The sequence below is a fragment of the Oryzias latipes genome, chromosome 9 (assembly GCF_053564925.1).
Source record: "Oryzias latipes strain Hd-rR chromosome 9, Olatipes_Hd-rR_3.1".
NCBI lineage: Eukaryota > Metazoa > Chordata > Actinopteri > Beloniformes > Adrianichthyidae > Oryzias > Oryzias latipes.
In genome coordinates this window covers 10,211,829-10,229,450 of record NC_136245.1, presented here as the reverse complement: position 1 = coordinate 10,229,450, position 17,622 = coordinate 10,211,829, and the positions used below count along the sequence as shown (strand labels likewise).

Sequence of the window (17,622 nt, the reverse complement as noted above, 5' to 3'; positions counted from 1 at the left end):
ACCACTGCCTCGTGATGCCTTCTTTACCAAAGACCTGCTGCATGAGCCTAGATCTAAACAGATCTGCACAACTGTCCATATTATCAGTGCATTGACATGGTTGCGATGAAGAGACATGATGTGGCACATTATGAAAGAGAATGCAATAGAAAAGGGAAGGGGGTGGTTTATTCATCCAGATTATATGATGTGATGATTCAAAGACCGTGAACTATTTGCTCTTTTAGTCGAAGAGGTTATGACAAAGAAAATCTAGTTTATAGAAATGGAAACATTGGGGAGCATGAGCATATGTACATTTTTCTTTGGCATATTAATGTCTATTAGCAGTTGGCAAGGACAATGTTTTGTTTTTGCAACTCTTTTTCTCTTTGAGAGAAAATTACACCCAAACCAAATGCTCAAAAACTTACCAAAATCTGCAAGCAATTGTGCTTGCAGATTTTTTCAAGGGGCGTTGTGAACCACCATGCAAAATCAATTTTTTGAGCTTTTAAGTGTATTATAATGTTAATTCCATACAAAAAGAAACTCTAAAGTGGTGTTTTGATGAGCGTTGACATAGGCAAGTGAGAACAGCCCCTTCCAGGAACAGTCTGCGCTGCCAGCACCGCCCCCAGGCTAACACATACACACCCACTTTCTCCGTAGAGCTTACAGTGTTTGGCAAAAACACTTTTATTTTAAATACACAATATGCACACCCATCTTTGCAAATGTTTGGATGTTGTTTGTTTTCGTGGGTGAGACGCAGACACGCTGACAAGGCCGACTCAAGGTTGTCTTCATGAAATGGGCACCCACACGAAGCGAAAGCAGGTGCCTCAGAGATCGAGTCGTCTTACTTTCAAGAAGGAGAGGAGCTCTAGAAAATAACTAAGATTTAATAAACAAAAAAATATTTTGGGTGCCAAAGGTAATACATTATCATATATGTGGATAGGGTTTATTATAAAAAGCTTAAGAATAGCATGGTATAGGCCCTTCAAAATGATGACATCACAGCTGGTGAAGCTGTCAAAGAAGTTAATAGGGCCAAAATCTCTTTTAGGTCTCAAAAAACACTTCAACATCCACTGACAAAAGCAAAACACACGTGTTTGGGATATTAAAAGGGAGTTTTGAAATCATTATCAGATTTGCACAGGACCTATGGTTTGGTGGCCATTTTGTGGCAAAGCAGGACAATTTGACATGTATCACAATTTTTTGCAAAATGGGAAAAACAAAACTTTCAGTTCCTGCGGTCTTCACAAATTTTCACAAAAGGCTGCCAGCTTAAATATTGGTTTTAGAAATTGCAGATTTTAAACAGGGTTATTGTGGCAAGCTCGCAAATGTAGCGTTTCCCTGTCGTTCGTACATTTTTTGCCGGATTATTGTGAAAATTTGATACATGACACCCTGGCTCAAGCTATATGAACATATTGGGCCTTTGGGCGTGGTTAACCAAAAAATCAGTTTGCAAGGAAATCCAAAAGATCCATCTTGCTGATCATCCCAAAATAGCAACAGAAAAGCAGCCATTTTAAAAAAGTTTTTTGTTTTTGTTTTTCATGAACTTGTCATGACCAGGGTGGCAGAGGCGGCTGGGGGTGAAAGGGCCTAAAGCAGCCGCTCAGTCAATGAGGCCAGTTCAAAGGGGCCATACAATTCTTATTATATTTATTTTGTATTGTGAAAAACTTTGGTGCTTTCACCTATTGTAAAAACGGCAATCTTTTACTTCATTATAAACTGTGGGGTTTTGATGTTGGATTGTTGCTCCTATGTATCTTCAATTAAACACTGCTAATAATGATACAAAGGTCAAATCCATGTTGTTTAGTTTTTACTTAATAGCTGAACCTGTAGCAGCACTTCCCCTCTTTTTTTTATTGTACTTTTTTGAAGAGAGCTGTAATCCACAGATGGAGCATCTCACTCCACTCCCATGAATCTTCTTTCCTTTCTGTCATTACAGAGGATTTAATATCCTGACAGATTGTTTGGGGAGAAGTTAATATCCCACCTCATCTTGTATTGATTTCTCTAGCAGCAAAGTCGCACAAAGTTGAGTAAATGCCTTAAAAGCCAATATGCTACTGTGAGTCTTTTTATTTTTTTTAAAGAGAAATTTGCCAGAGCCAAGGGGAAATTTCCTGCGGAGCCCTCTGCTACCTCCTCAGGATGCCTGCAAAAAAACACACCAAACATAATTAACATAAAACTCATAAAAATGTGTGCTCGATTTTACATTTGCGCTGACTTTGGATGTCGTTTTGCTGCACAACCAACCACCATACATCAAAGATGGTGAGAGGAGACCATCTGGTCTCTGTTTTGAGGGTAAACAAGTCTTAAACTGGGAGATGGATGAAGACGAGAAAGAGGGTGATGATGGCTGGATAATTGCCCAACCCCTCATTTAAGTTCAGTCCCCATCCCCACCAATATTTTTGCTTTTCTTTCCACATCAGATGTGTTTCATAAAATGTTTTTGCAGCTTGTCAATGGATGTTAAATTGGATTCCCCAGATTGGGTCCTGACTGCAAGTGAAAAATCCCTCCCTTGATTAAAGAGCCTAAAGTAAAAACAAGTTGCCTGCACTCCAACAACAAATGATCTGTCACTGAATTCCAGCTTCTATATTTCCCCCCGCGTTGCACTGAAGAATTTATGAGGCTGTCTGTGGAGCAAAAAACCGTAGAGAAGCGATTTCATCCGGCTTCAAAAAAATGGCGACTCCGTGAAGGACAACCCCCTGCGTTGACCGCTTTGCTGCTTATTTCCGTCACTAAAAACAAGTAAAGCCCAATATTCTTCAAGTCCCCAATGCTAACAGTGAGTAACCCTAATAATGCTATCAGGAAAATCCCAGAAGTCCTGGTCATTAAATTTTTGTGGCTGGTGTTAGAAGCTGTGAGTAAAGAGAGTTCTGGAGGCACTGCAGGGGCTCGCAGTCTTCCCTTCGGGGACAGCATAGATCTTTTCCTTTTTTTTTTCTAGTTCTCTGGGGAAAGAAACATCAAATTCTTTTTCTGTGATTCATAAAAAAGAAAAACTTCATAAGTCTTGCCATCAAAGCGTCTTCTTTGGTGTTGCCTTGTCTCTGTTTCTTTGTGAAGCGCCTGTCTTTTTTGTACAGTGTTTTCCTGCCTCTCAGTACCTTTTTCTCATGCTTGATGTTGGTTGAAATATGACATGTTTGTTACTGCTACCTGACACAGAATTTGAAGCATAATACATTGTATCCTGTCTCATTTCCAAAGAACTGCTATCATAAAAAACCTTAAAAAAACAACTACAAACTATACATAGCCTTTTTCTCTTGTCCTGGTGTTCTCCAAAGTTTTATTCTTCTTGGATAGGTCCTAACTGCTCTTATCTTTTTGTCTTGTAGATACCCAGATGACCCCATTGAGGCAGAGTTGATTGATGAGCGCCATCCTTATATCCATGGCATGTATTCAGCCCCACTGGCTCAACCAGAGAGAGGAAGCATGGCTAGCTTGGACCGAATGGCCGGGCGGCGCTCCCCCTCTATCGATAGTATCCGTAAAGATCCACGTTGGAGGGACCCTGATCTCTCTGAAGTCATTGCGATGCTCGGCCACCCGATCGATCCCGTCAAGTCCAATGCCGCTGCCTACCTGCAGCACTTGTGCTACGAAAATGACAAGATCAAAAAGGATGTACGCCAGCTGAAAGGAATTCCTGTCCTGGTGGGTCTTTTGGATCATCCCAAATCAGAAGTCCATCGGAAGGCTTGCGGTGCCCTGCGCAACATCTCCTACGGCAAGGACAACGAAAACAAAGTGGCAATCAAGAACTGCGATGGCATCCCAGCGCTGATCCGGCTCCTGAGGAAAACCAATGACATGGAGGTTCGAGAACTCATCACAGGTAGGATGAACTTTTCCAAAACTTAAAAGCTTAATATTAGAAAAGACTATTGTACCCTCCTCGTAGTATCTACTGTTTCATACCCAATACATGCGCTGTCAGCCATTTCTCACCTAAAACTGATGCGTCTTGTCCATTTGAGACATTTGAGAACTCTTAATGTTCACACTGAGTGCTTTTTTGGTTGTTGTCATGCAACGTCTAGCTGTAATCACTGGACCTGACAGCAAATCTGGTTTGTTTAGCCTGTCTTTGATCAAGAACACAATGTAAATCAGGAAGATGTCACTCACACAATACACAGGAACTGTACAACAAGACAAAGATCAAGTAGCTGCAAAGTTGAAGTGAAGCTATGCTGCTTTGTAAGTCCCCCTGACTGAGGGCAGTTTGACACTGGCTGGGATAAGACTTGTGGGACTTTAGAATTCAACAGCAATTTTGGTCTAAAAAATACTAGGCAGCTATTTCTGATAGCTTTGTCAGAGTTAGTAAGACCAGCTGTGTGTTCTTTTAGATCAGGGTGAGGCCAAGATCTACTATGTGGCTCTTCGTTGGGTCAGTTACATAACCAACACCATCTTCATTGCAGCTGTAATACTGTTGAATTATGAATTTTGGTTTGAAGTTTGGTTTTATCCTCTGCGGTGAAAGCAGAGCTTGCTTGCCATCCATAGGAAGAAGGGACCGTGACACATTAAAGACATTTCACACAGAGCTCCTTCCTCTTGTAGACAAATGTTTTGAGTGGGTTGGAAAACACAGAATGACACATTTGCCTCCTCTTGTGCAAAACGTGTGTTAACCCACTGGAGCCAGATACCAACATTATAAAAATCTTTCTCCTTGCAATGCTTTGTTCTGGCTGCTTGAGGATTAAAAAAAAAAAAAATCAGACGAGATGGTGAACCCTAACTGGGGGATGATGTGTTTGACATTGAAGTAATTGTTTTTAGATACTTTATCCTCATTTAGTTCTGGACCAACTGTGGCTTAATCCAGTGTTTTTCAACCAGTGAGACATGATCAGGTGGGAAATTAGTAATTTTCACTGATCTAAAAAACATTCAGCATCACCAGAATATCAGCTCCATGTTCATCAGAAAAGGCCCAGGTTTCATTCTAAGTAACTTGCCGACGTCTTTGTGAAACTCTTCAATTTAAATGCAGCGGATCTCTCAACATCTACCATGTCTTTCATAAGCAGGGCCATCTGTGCAGGATCTGATGCCAGACCGTATAAACGATGAGTAAAACAATGACGCCCCGGATATGTGAGTCTGTCTGGCATCAGCACCACTGGTTTTCACTACATCTCCCATGATTCATTGGGTTACTGTGACACCGTTAATCCACGTGAGATCATGGAGGAACTCTACATCAATAAAAAGTTTCTCTTTTAAAAATATTTATGGTTGCTGGTGTGGCTTGTGAATGAAAAAGTGTACCTTGGCTCAAAAAAGGTTGAAAAACACAGCTTAACCCTTTCATGTTGCCAGTGACACCTAAATCATACATGTACTTTGATATACTGTAACTCTTTATTTATGCAATAGCCATGATCAGCTGGTTGTGACTCGGAGAAAAACAGCTTTTCACATCGGGTTTGTATCGATGTGCAACACATTACCAACACAGTGATGCCTGTCAGTGCAAAGTTGCTTTTCTCTGCTTCAGAATCGGCTGGAAAGCGTTAATTACATAAATGGTAGAAGAGTTACGGTAGTTGAAAGAATGTCAACACTGGAGCTAAAGAGCTAAAATGTCCCTCTGATAATAAGCAAAGATTATCTTGCTGTTATCAGTTCTTGCAGTTTCTGTATATTGGTAACAGCTGTATGACGGGATGCATTTCTCAAACCTAGTTTGTAGTAGATATAAAGCTGCATCATCATATAGTTAATGGTACCTGATGATAAAACACAAAACTGTCCAAATCCCAGTTTGTTGGTAAGTGGCAATAACTGTATATTTATTGCTGTAATTAGTCAACATTTATTAGATCATTTTCATCCGTGTGAATTATCTTTCGGAGAGCTCATCTTGTTGCTCGATCAGGGGGGCACGCTGTAGTTTAATGAGCCAATTCTCAGTCTCAGAGGCATTTTCCTATTTGCAGGTTAAAAAGGTTACTACTAAACGATGTTGTAAAACAAATAGTGTTATTTCCCAAAACATTATTATGTAACCTTATAATATATTTTATGATGTTATCTAGAAGAGAATGAGGGGAATGGAAAGTTTATTCTATATTAAAATGGAACACATGCAGCTATTGATATTTGTTAGGAAAACTCTTCACAACACTGGCTAATGACAAATGTTATAATTTTTTGAAGACCCACTCCGATGAAAAGTGTGTTTTTGGTATTTTAAAATTGTTCTTGTGGCATTTCTCTGATAATGAAGGACATAATCACGTAAAATTATATTTCTTAGTATTTTTTTTTTTTTTTTTTTTTTAACTTGTCCTGTCCAACAGCTAGGCAAACAGATGAGAGCTGAGGGCCTCTTGTGTTGGACATATTTTATTTTAACAAGAGGGGTTATTCATCTTCAGACAAACCAAAGGTATGTCTGAATAAACCCCTTTTGTAATTGAGGCCAAACTTTATTAATTTCAATCATGTTTGAAAATCTTTGGTGTTGGACCGGACGGAAAAGGAAAGACGGAAGGACGTTAGAGAGAGGGGGGGGGGTAGGAGGGTGATAATAGGAGGGGAAGGGGGGTAAGACCATGAAGCAGCATAGAGCAGACAGGTTTACTGGTTGTTTATCGTTACGGTACGGTTCAAATGTAGTACAGAAAGGACGGGGCCTGTTCACACACACTCAAATATTATCAACACACCTGCTCGCCGCAAAAATGTCCACATGTCAACATGCACACAAAACAGATAGTGTTCACGAACGCATACCTATGCCTTAAAACCAACTAGTGTGAAATCTTTCATTCATTCAATCATGCAAACTATTAGTGCAAAGGTGAGCTAACACCTGTGCTCAAGTGAGTATTTATGTTCTTCTAAAATGGATGGTGGAATGTGAAAAGAAGGAGGAGGAGCGCCCAGCCACCCCCACACCCAGACCCCCGCCGCAGCAGCAGCGGCAGCCGGAATTCCCCCAACGCCACACGGGAACAGGCAGGGAACAACCGCCCCCCGGGCGACCAAGACCGCCACCCAGGCCAGGGCCAGCAGGACCGCCGCGAGGCCCCCAGAGCCAGAGAGCAGGGAGGCGCAGAGGGAAAGAGAGCGCCGCCCCAGCCCAGCCAGGAAAGCAGCCCCCCGCCGCGCCGGAAGAGCCCAACGCAGGGCCCCACCGGAGAGGGACGCCCACAGCCCCAGACGAGCACCCCACCACCACCCAGGAGTTCCGGGCATCCCCCCGCCCCGACCCCAGGTACGAGCCAGGACCCCCCAAGGGAGACCCGCTCCGCACTCCAGGCAGCCACCCACCCGGCCCACGGTTGGTCCAGGTAGGAGCAAGGCAGGGGCCCGCCGCCCCCGCCCAGGAGGGGGGAACCCCGGGGAAAAAAGGGCGGCCCAGAAGGGGTGTTATAAATATGGCCCGACCAGGCTCGGCCATGTTGGAAGTTTGGCGGGGCCCAGCGCCCAGGGGCAAGGACCAGGACCCACCCCCCAGGGACACGAACACCCCCGGCTCAGGTGTAATATGAACCCCCCCACCGCGCGGAGAGAGCACCGCCGGGCCCAGGGAGCCGGCACCCAAGGGACACGGCCGCCATCGCCAAGGGGCCCGCACCCCCCACCAGGGAAGGGGTAGGGGACAGATGGACCCAGGTCCCATAAGGTGCAAATAAAACCGAAAGAGGGGGGGCCCACTCCATACGGCAACCAAAGGAGGGGGGCCACTCCCAAGTAGCCCCCCCCCAAGGCGCATCGCAGGCTAGACCCCCCACCCCCTCACCCTAATATGAGGTTATATAAGGAAGGGGGTAAGTTGGGGACAGCTGGTAGACTGTCCCCCGGTGGTCAAACAGCCGTCCCCCAGCCCACCCCCAGCAAAGGGGCCAGGGCCACCCAGCCCAGGGGCCCCACCCCCGGAGGCGCTGACACCCCAGGCCCGGCACCACCCACCCCACACAGAGAGAGAGGAGCCAGAAAGCGTCGCCCCCCCCGGAGCAAGCCCAGGCCCCCACCCCCAGATGCCGGCCCTAGAAGAGCTCTGGTCAGGCCTCGACGGGACCGAGGAGGCCAACCGGCCGAGGCAACCACTGATTGCATCAGCGGAGACCCCGACCCGTTAGCCCCCCCGACCCGTACTAATAATGGGCCCCCCCTCCCCCCCAGAACGCCCCCCCACAGGACAGGGCCGACAAGCCCCCCACCCCACCCCACCCCAGACCCCGCAGCCGAAGCGGGTGACACCCAGAGCGACCGGGGGCCCCGAGAGGGTTGTCCCGTCCCGTCCCAGAGCCAGGGAAGGGCCGATCCCAGCCCCAGGTGCAGATGGGCAGCCCATCCGGCGCCGCTGGGCCCCCCCCACCCGAGCAGGGCCCCCCGCCAACCCCCCCCAGCACAGTCAAAGGGACCACCCCCCCAAGCCAAGCCAGACCACCACCCCACCCCCCCACCACGCACCCCCACACCCAAGCCCAGAGGACCACGCAGCGCCCCAGCCCGCCCCACCCAGGCACCGGACCCGACCCCCCGAACAACGGAGCCCCCCACCGCCCCCGCCAGGCACCGGAGGCCCCGACCCCCACCCCAAACCACGGCAGAAGGGCAAGGAGCAGCGACGACCAAGCCCTCCACCCCCTAAGTCATGGAGTCAACCACAGGAGACCAGAGAGACTGAATTCTTTCAAAGTTGCCTGAGCTTTGGGCTGACATTTTTTCCAAGCTGATATGATCAAACAGCAGATTTCTGTGTTGACTTATGTTTATATTTTTCTTGTTTTTCCAATTTATTAAAATAGTTTTTTTGGCAATACAAAGAGTTATGAAAATGATAGATGCTAATCCTTCTTCTATATCGATGGCACTCATGTCACCAAGCACACAAAGTGACGGTGAGGCAGTGATTGAAACCTTAAGCCAGACTGATAAATCGGCACATACCTGCTGCCAGAGAGCCTGGACAGGAGTGCATTTCTTAGTATTTCTTTACTCAAATCATTGTGAATCAGGAGCAGACAAAAGAGTGACGTTTGAAAAATATTTTATTTGAAACAGGAAGGGAAAGGGAGACGCTTCCGCCCACAACCCAGAGGCAAATTTCTAATGAACTTCTGTCTCTCTATTGAAATGATGTTGTTGAAAAAATGCACAGGTTTTGGGGATTTTTGGCTAGAATTGGCATAGTCATAGTTAAGAGACTACTGGGAACACTTTACAATAATACGTCAAAAGATGACCGGAGTGGGTCTTTAAAGAGAGATAATGATTGTTTTAATAGCTTTGTTTCCTTGTGTAATAAAAGTCAACGTTTGTCAGCTCACATAGCAGTGTGGCATCCAGGAAAGTAATTTTTTTTAAGTAACTACAAGTGCCATAGGAGAGTTATGAAACCATAAACCACACATTTTAAGAGAAGATGTTTGTTGGTACCATTTAGAAGGGGAAACTCTTGAAATTAAGTTGTGTTTTCAACACTTAAGTCACTCAAAAGCCTGGGCTGGTCCAGCTGTTGTGCACGAGCCCCCCTGCTGTGACAGAGATGTTGCAGTGAGCGATGACTCTGCCTCTACAGAAATAATTGCATTTACAGCAGTGTTGCTTTCTACTGTAGCTAAAAATAGCCCTGCAGACGAGGAGGATGGGGCAGAAGGAAGCTTTCTCCCCTCTCTGACTCATTATTCAACCCTCCCACGTTTAGAGGTTTTCTTTTTTTCCTTCATTCATTATCTAGACTCTCCGGGATTTCTCTTTATTGTTGGTTTACTGCCTCTCCGGTTTTGGGCGGTCGTTGCCGCTGCCCTGCCGCTAGTGTTGAAAACATGCCTGTCACAATGCAAGCTCAGCTTACATCCTCAGCCACGGGGCTGGAATTGGCCGTGTTTTTCTACAATTAAATATAATTGGAGGGTTTGAATGTGCGCTCTTTTTCTTAGTTTATGTCTTTAGGAGTTTTCTGTGAGAGTTATTGCCATCCCCGAAAAACCACAAAGAGCCCTGTTTTCTGCAAGGGGAGGCGGGTGACTTGAAAGAATCCCTGCAAAAACTGTTACCACCTCAGACAGGCAGACAGAAAAGACTTTTATATTTTTAGATCTATGTACAGTTCACAGTAACTATTCTTCTCTATTGCTCTGGGCTTTTCCCTGTAGCAATTTCCTCTGTTAAAATGTGGATTGATCAGCAGATTTGTAGAGCTCTTTAAAAAGCTAGAGAAAAAAAATTCAATGTTTGTGGTTTCACATGGACTGATTGAGGTGCTGCACAAGTTTCTGAGGAAGGGAGGAGATGAAGAGCATGCCGGCCTGTTGGCTTCCAACAGCTAGTTCCAGCGGTTCTTGAATCCTATGACCGAAGTTTGTGTCCCTGCATGGAGAAATGGCATCAGCTGACTCAGAAGTGGCTGGATAGGCCGAAGAATATAATCGCGGAGAAGAATTGTCATCCGGATGAATAAAACTGGCCTTTTTTGGAAGAAGCGACGCTCAAAACGCGCCGCTGCTGTTGGACTAACGCGGCGTGCTCAACGCTTAAATCGCGCTGCAGGATCTCTCGGAGGAAGCATGAGCTCCTGGGTTTAAGGTACAGAGTGACAGTCCTATACGGCTCAGTGAATTGCTCTGAACAAATAAATACAACTCTTTTTGTTGGGCTTTTAGCGAGCTGGAGGCCACATAACTGATGGATGATGGGAAGTGGGGATGGTTTTACAGTCTTGCTCAGAACTGTCTGCCACTCTGCAGAAACTATGTCCTAGCAAATGACACAGGTTTTTAGATTTTGGTTAAAAACAGCATAATCATACTAAAAAAAAACATTGGGAACGTTTTTAGAATGGATCTAAAGGTGATTAGAGTGGGTCTTTAAAGAAAAACTCACCCAGGAGGCAAAAGCATTGATGTGTGCAGAGATTGTTGAGGGAATCATACGAGTAACAACAAGAAGGGCCGAAGTTTGACTAAGGCCGCTCAGGAATAGTGAAGCAACAAGTCTTAAACTGGAACACAGTATCTTCAACCAAACAGCAGAGGATTTGGGTGCAGAAGCAGATAGCTCAAACCCATTTTTACAGAAGCAGGGAGTGTTTGAGCGTGAGAACAGAGAAAATTGATTAAACAGAATTCTGTTTGTCATCTTTTTTCGCCTTTTCCCTTTTTCTAAACTGTGCCACCATCTTTGATGAAATTAAATTAGTCTCTTTTGGGTTTTATTAAAGGAAGAGCAATGGAGGGTCAAATATACAGTTCTAACTTTATCTCTGCTCATATTCAGTCTCATGTCTGCTTTGATTTAAAAGTGAGAAAGTTTTTACTTTGTGATTAAAAACAACCACCATGTAAAAATACAAGTTTGATAAAGCAATCTAAGCTTAATTTTATATATGACCTTTCATATTTTTGTCACTGTTCATCAAAATGTTTATTGATGCATATTTTATGTTTGTCATAGTTAAATAGTTTAGGTCATTGTTTATTATTGTTTTTTGTTTGATGCTTGAAAAGACAAAATGAAATATATGCTTACATTTTTGACAGAGGTATGTTTTACTCTAAAGGATCATTGTGAAGTTTGGAAAATTAGTGCAATCAAGCTTTCTGTTTATGTTTTTCTGCAACTTTTGAATGTCTCTGAAACAAACTTGGAGGTAAAGATTTCCATCGGGGATATTCGGTTGTAAAACGGCTTTTATTTAGTCAGAAAGTCTTCTGAGTCTGTATGTGAAAGTTGGTTTGTGTGGAGTTAGAATGAAACTGCTCATATTTAAACCCATTGCTGCACATTAAAAAGCGTCCCTCTGAAAAAAAAATGCTAGTTAAAGTGCCTCTTTTAGCCAAAGTGCATGATCTGCTGGATAAATTCCTGATTCTTCTTAAAGATTAGGTTTTAATGACATCAGATAACAGCAGGGATACAGGTGTAAGTTCATATCAGGTGTGAAGTGAGCCATTTGACATCTCAGCTGCTCGCTTTCTGCCTCAGGCCTGTGAGACAGCGGGACATCCTTGACATGCACAGCTCTGACAGACTAACAAAGAAGCCCAAATGGACCAGATCTGATCCAGAGTAACCTGCATGAAACTGTGGCAGGATGTGGGATGGAGATCATTACTTCTGCAGTTTCCTGTCATTTTAAATAAGAAAAAAAAAACTGTCAGTGGGAGGTGTGCGTGTTGTTTTTGTCACAGGGCAGACAAGCGGTTTCCTTCTGTCTGCCTTACATGATCGATATGGAGGTGACTGATTCCACTGGTCCTGGAGGCATTAACTCTGAAACTCTTGACGAAAGAATGCACTACCCAGGGGAAAAGAAAGTGTCAACTCTGAATTCTTATGCGTATTGCGGATGTTTTGTGCGACTTTTGTTTGTCTGAAACAAAAGTTTGAGACACATCCTTTTCTGGTGTGTTCTGTAAACACAAATACATTTCCAGCTGTGTTGGAAGTGGGCCATTGAGCATAAATCACGATAATGAGGAAGCAGGAAGACTCATAATAATCTGCATTAATAAAGACATCACATATCATTAATTTCATAGTGAGGCATTTCAAATAAATGAATGAAAAAGATGTCTTAATGCGCTTTTTACTTTTTGTCAAATGCTGAAAATACATAGAAGCACCTTTAAATATGCCCCCCTCCATTGTGAATGACCATGATGCTACTCCAGCAGTGTTGGGGGTAACAGATTACAAAGTAGTGAATTACTGAAAGCTAACTACTTTTGTCAGTAATGGAGGTACGTAACAAATTACAGTTCAAATTTTGGTAATTAATTGCAATGACTAGACTATAGAAACCATTGTTACTTCATTACTTAGGTTTTGTAGGCTTTTACATTTTCTCTTGGTTAAATGAAGCGAACCGTGTGACAGACTGGTGACCTGTCCATGGTGTCCCCTGCCTTCGCCCATAAGTGGCTGGGATAGGCTCAGGCAGCCCTGTGACCCCGAAAGGGATAAACGGAAGAAGATGAATGAATGAATGAATGAATGAATGAATAATAAATGAAGTGAAACTGTGGTTAATTTCAAATTAAAATAAAAACAGAGTTACTGGCACATACGCGCACACATACATGTGCAGATTTGGGATCGGTTAAAGCACAGACATGCCCTCATTGCTGCTGTCACGCTGCTTTCCAAACTGGCGTAAAGATGAGACGAAAAGAGATGCTGCAAGGAGTCCTCTCTTGCCTGACAAGCAGCAGAGGAGAGACGTGTACTGATGTGGCGGTGGCAAATGAAACAACTCTCAAGCCGGCTCTTTGGTGTGAAAGACAAGAGCCGGCTCCTTCCTGGGAGTCGTTCTTTCTATATTAATTCACCTTTTCTTTCTTTTTCTTCTCTGTAAGCTGCACGAGAGTCCGTCTCTGGTCAATACCAGTTAGCGCTCAATGCACTCTGCAGAGAGAGGGGGGTGGAGGGTGGTTCCGTAGACTTGCAGCAGTGCAGAACTGTGCACATAAGGCAGATGTAGAGAAAGACACAGGTACAACTCATTGTAACGGAAAACCTAAAGTCAGCAAAAATGAACATGGAGGGATTAAATAGTTCTTTGTGAAATAAAGCAAAATGAGTAGTAAATTATTTTTTCAAAAAGATAATGAGTAAAGTAATTTAATTACAATTTTGATCCTGTTACTTAGTAAAGTAATCAATTACTTTTTAGAAGTGCAGGGAGCGTGTGGTCCGCCCAGTGAATTTACGTCACAAGTAAGCTCTTCTTCAGACGGCACTCTTTGTCTGTTCCTGATTCACAATGATTTAAATAAAGAGATACTCAAAAATGCAATGTTAAGCTTTATTTTACAAATATATGTCCTTCATCATCGGAAAAATAGTACAAGAACACAATAAAAACTCCAAAAGCAACATGTTAGACTGGGATTCTAATCATTTGTTGTCACTATTACTCATCTCGGACGGATGTTAAAGAAATTGTGATGTTCTATAAACAAGCAGTCTGCTTGGGTGTTTTTTTTTCAATGATACTAGGGATCACGCTTGCACGCACGCACGCACGCACGCACGCACGCACGCACGCACGCACGCACGCACGCATTCAGGCATTCATGCATTCATGCATTCACGCACAGACACACACATACATACACACACACACACAAAAGAGAATGTTTTTTTTTAATTGGATTCATGCAGGGTTTCTGATACTTTCCTTAATTACTCCCAGACTCCAGACTAACGTTTAAAATGCTTAAATGCTGAGCATTTGTAGATCAGGGATGGCGCACAGGTTCTATTTCACATGAAAGGATTCTAGAGATCAACATGACAGCACAGCTATGCAGCGATTAGAGCCCCTGTGTTGAGCAAAGCTTCCTGGTGTAAATGTGTGGGATCTGTTAGACCAGCATGTCAATACGACTCCTTTTACTAAACAAATCATAGTTTTTTGGAGGAGTCTGAGAATTGTTTTCTGCCTGTAGAAAGCTTTAGCTTTTATGTGAGTTTCAGTGTCTTGAGTCATTCAGGTGAAGGTGAGTTCATAATTCCCAGAGGTCTTTGTTTTCCTCTGCATAATGGAAAGCTTTGACCTCGTATTGCAAACGCACACAAGTGAATCCATGGAACTAGTAATATTCCTACGCTAAAGGCTGCTTTGATAGCTGCATCACCTTATTTTTGTGTTTTTAGCTCTTAGATCTTTTATTTATTTATTGCATTGTTTTGTTTTATTTTAATTGTGCAAAATCCTTTTGCCTCTCTGCAATCTGCAATTTCTTTAAGAAGAGCTTTTAACGTATTAACTTTAACATTCAATTTATTTATCTCCCTCTTTATAAAATGTAATGTTATAATCACCATGATCAGTCTTTTTCTTTTCTTTTGCAAAAACGTATCAAACAGTTCTTTGTTTTTTATTCATACAAATAGCTTTAAAGGGTGAAAGAAAAACCGTCTAAATATGGTTTGATAGAGTTCTGGTTATGTGAATAATTCATTTTCATTTTCATTAAACTAGCCTTGGTTAACAATTACTTTGTTGAATAGTTGTAGTCCAGTGTATTTAAATTTAGAAGAGTGTTTAACTGTGACTTTGAATGTCCATATCCAAGTATAATGGTTATTTTAATATCACAGTTGTTCAGGTTTTATCCAAAATCTCAAACTGAATCAGTGGATTGGTATTCAAATTTTTTATTATTTTTATTGTTTCTATGAAACATTTTGAAATGTGATTTTTAAAGCAAAAAAAATAAAACAAGTCACAGGGATAAAGTCCAAATTTTTATTAATCATCAGTGTGTGTGGTTGTAGAGAACCAAGACAGAACTTGCCAGAGGCAGCTTACACCAGTGTTGTTGCTGTTTAATTTAACAAATATGTTTCCTGCTTGGATTTTCTTTGCATACCGTTTACTTGTGTTTACCTGTCAAATACTAGTAGCTTGATTGTCTGGTATATTCATACTACCAGTCCTTCCTGTCTACGTGTGTCTTCATTTTCGTGGTCTTCTTCTCTCTTTCAGGTACGCTGTGGAATCTGTCGTCCTACGAGCCCCTGAAGATGGTGATCATCAACCATGGCTTGCAGACCATGACCAACGAGGTCATAATTCCTCACTCGGGTTGGGAGCATGAACCCAACGAGGACTCCAAGCCACGGGATGCAGAGTGGACCACGGTGTTCAAAAACACATCCGGCTGCCTCAGGTGGAGTTTCACCACATTTCTACATAATTTGTCCTCGGGAAATCGAGGTTCAATTTTATCTTCTGTATCCTTCTAATAGCCTAATATTGACGAAAAACTATGCTGTATTTTATTTTTTATCAGCCCTAACTTTAACTCAGTCAGTTAAATTAAATGTTTCGAGGGCTCTTTAGGATGGGAGTCGGTTGATTTTGCCTTGATTTACTTCCACTTCCTCATCTTTAATGATTAGCTCCAAAAGGGAAGGGGTAAAACTGAAACAGTGCTTTTTTTTTTTTTTTGCAATGCTGAATTTTGTAATTTTTAGAAGATGTTTCTCTGGGATGCGGCTACAAAATACAACAACTACACGGTCTTAGAGAGTCATGCTCAGGGATAAAAACAAAGGAAGGGTTGTTGTGTCTGATACCAGCATGTGGTGTAATCCAGCCTGTGTTTTTCTTGAAAAGAATCGTCCTGCATGCGTTTCAGCTATAGTCAGTGGCGGTTCAACACTATCTTACTCTCCGGGCGAGTAACCCCCCCCCCCCCCCATCCCCTCCCCGCAGACATAGAAAATTTGACAACATCCTGTTGTGTTCCGTATCTTCTATTTAGCCATTTTACACAAAAAATGCATGAATTTTCTAGACTCGTATTACAGGGGGGTCAAACTCAGTCACACAGGGGCCTAAGTTAAAAACTCGCTTTGGGCCGAAGAAGATAAACATTTACTGAACACACTAAAGCTAAACTTTTAAACCTTTTAAACTGAACTTTTTGAACATAAATATGAATAAAAACAGGAACATTAATCTAGAATAACTCAAGTTAAACCTTAAATAACTTGTAATATTTTGCTCTCCATAGAAATATATTCTGTCAAAATTATACAAATATGAACATGCTGCAGAACAAAACAAAGAAAGCCTGGAAATATTAATAAGAAATTACAAATCAAATAATTCCGTTTTTTTTTTTGCTCTTTTATCATTTTTTAGAGCATTTTTTTTTAGAGCTGGACTCCTGCTTCATTTTTAGTAATAATTTCTTAATGTGTGACGTCCTGTGTGTGTCTTTGTGAAACATATCAGAGGGATTAGATCTAAAAAAAACTTATTGTGATTAATATGTTTAGGTCTTATAAAACATTAAAGACTAAATCATAGAACTCATCAGTGGGATTACTCCAAAAATATTTGGCATTTCCCTAAATTTGTGCAACACCAACAGTAGAAATCCTCCAAAAAAACTCAATCCATAAAAAATGGTCTGCGCCCACCACCCCTCACCCTTCCCTTCCCTCTGACACACGCGGCTCCGTCTCTATGACGGGAGGCGCAGCTGCGGCCCAGAGTTGATTGTCAGATAGAAAAAGACTCCCAATCACCTGTTAGTGTGATTCAGCCAGCCACCGGCGAGTTGCGCCCCCCTCTCGAGTTTTTTGACTTGTTATGTTCCAAAGACTACCGCAAAGAGGTGTGGCCGCAAGCGTCTTGCAGCAGAGGGCGGTGGTCACGTGCGCATCGGGTCTGCTGTGTCGGAGCAAGGAATTGTGGGAAATAATCCCCATTGCCTGCTTTTGTCGAAATTGGGTTGAGCATGGGTGTTTGTTCTGCCTAATTCCTTTTCATGTGCCTGTTTTACGTTGTTTCATGAGTTATTTCATCTTTTTTTTTTTTTTGCACCATAAGTGTGAAGAGGAAATAGGATGAAGACATTCTTAAGAGTCTGATGTGTCAAAATAAAAGCGTAAAGTGTCGGCAGCTGAAGCAATTTAAAATTAAAAGCTCAAAGCTTCCTCTTTGAATATAGTAGCATATTATGTGCAACGCATCGGGCACGGCAAATGCCGCCCCCAATGTAGTGCCGCCCTGGGCGACCGCCCACATCGCCCATTCAAAAACCGCCACTGGCTATAGTCTCCGAACAATTGAGAGAT

General features: G+C 42.9%; 1 protein-coding gene across 42 annotated transcripts in view; it reads left to right on the top strand.

Annotated features, from left to right (window-relative positions):
• arvcfb (ARVCF delta catenin family member b) overlaps positions 1-17,622 on the top strand; it is a 265,441-nt gene that overhangs the window by 180,922 nt on the left and 66,897 nt on the right. For all 42 annotated transcript variants that reach the window (XM_078952635.1, XM_078952629.1, XM_078952628.1 and 39 more), the window contains 2 exons: positions 3,384-3,886; positions 15,518-15,701. In XM_078952635.1, the coding sequence (XP_078808761.1) occupies positions 3,384-3,886; positions 15,518-15,701 (687 nt within the window). The remainder of the gene's footprint in view (positions 1-3,383; positions 3,887-15,517; positions 15,702-17,622) is intronic.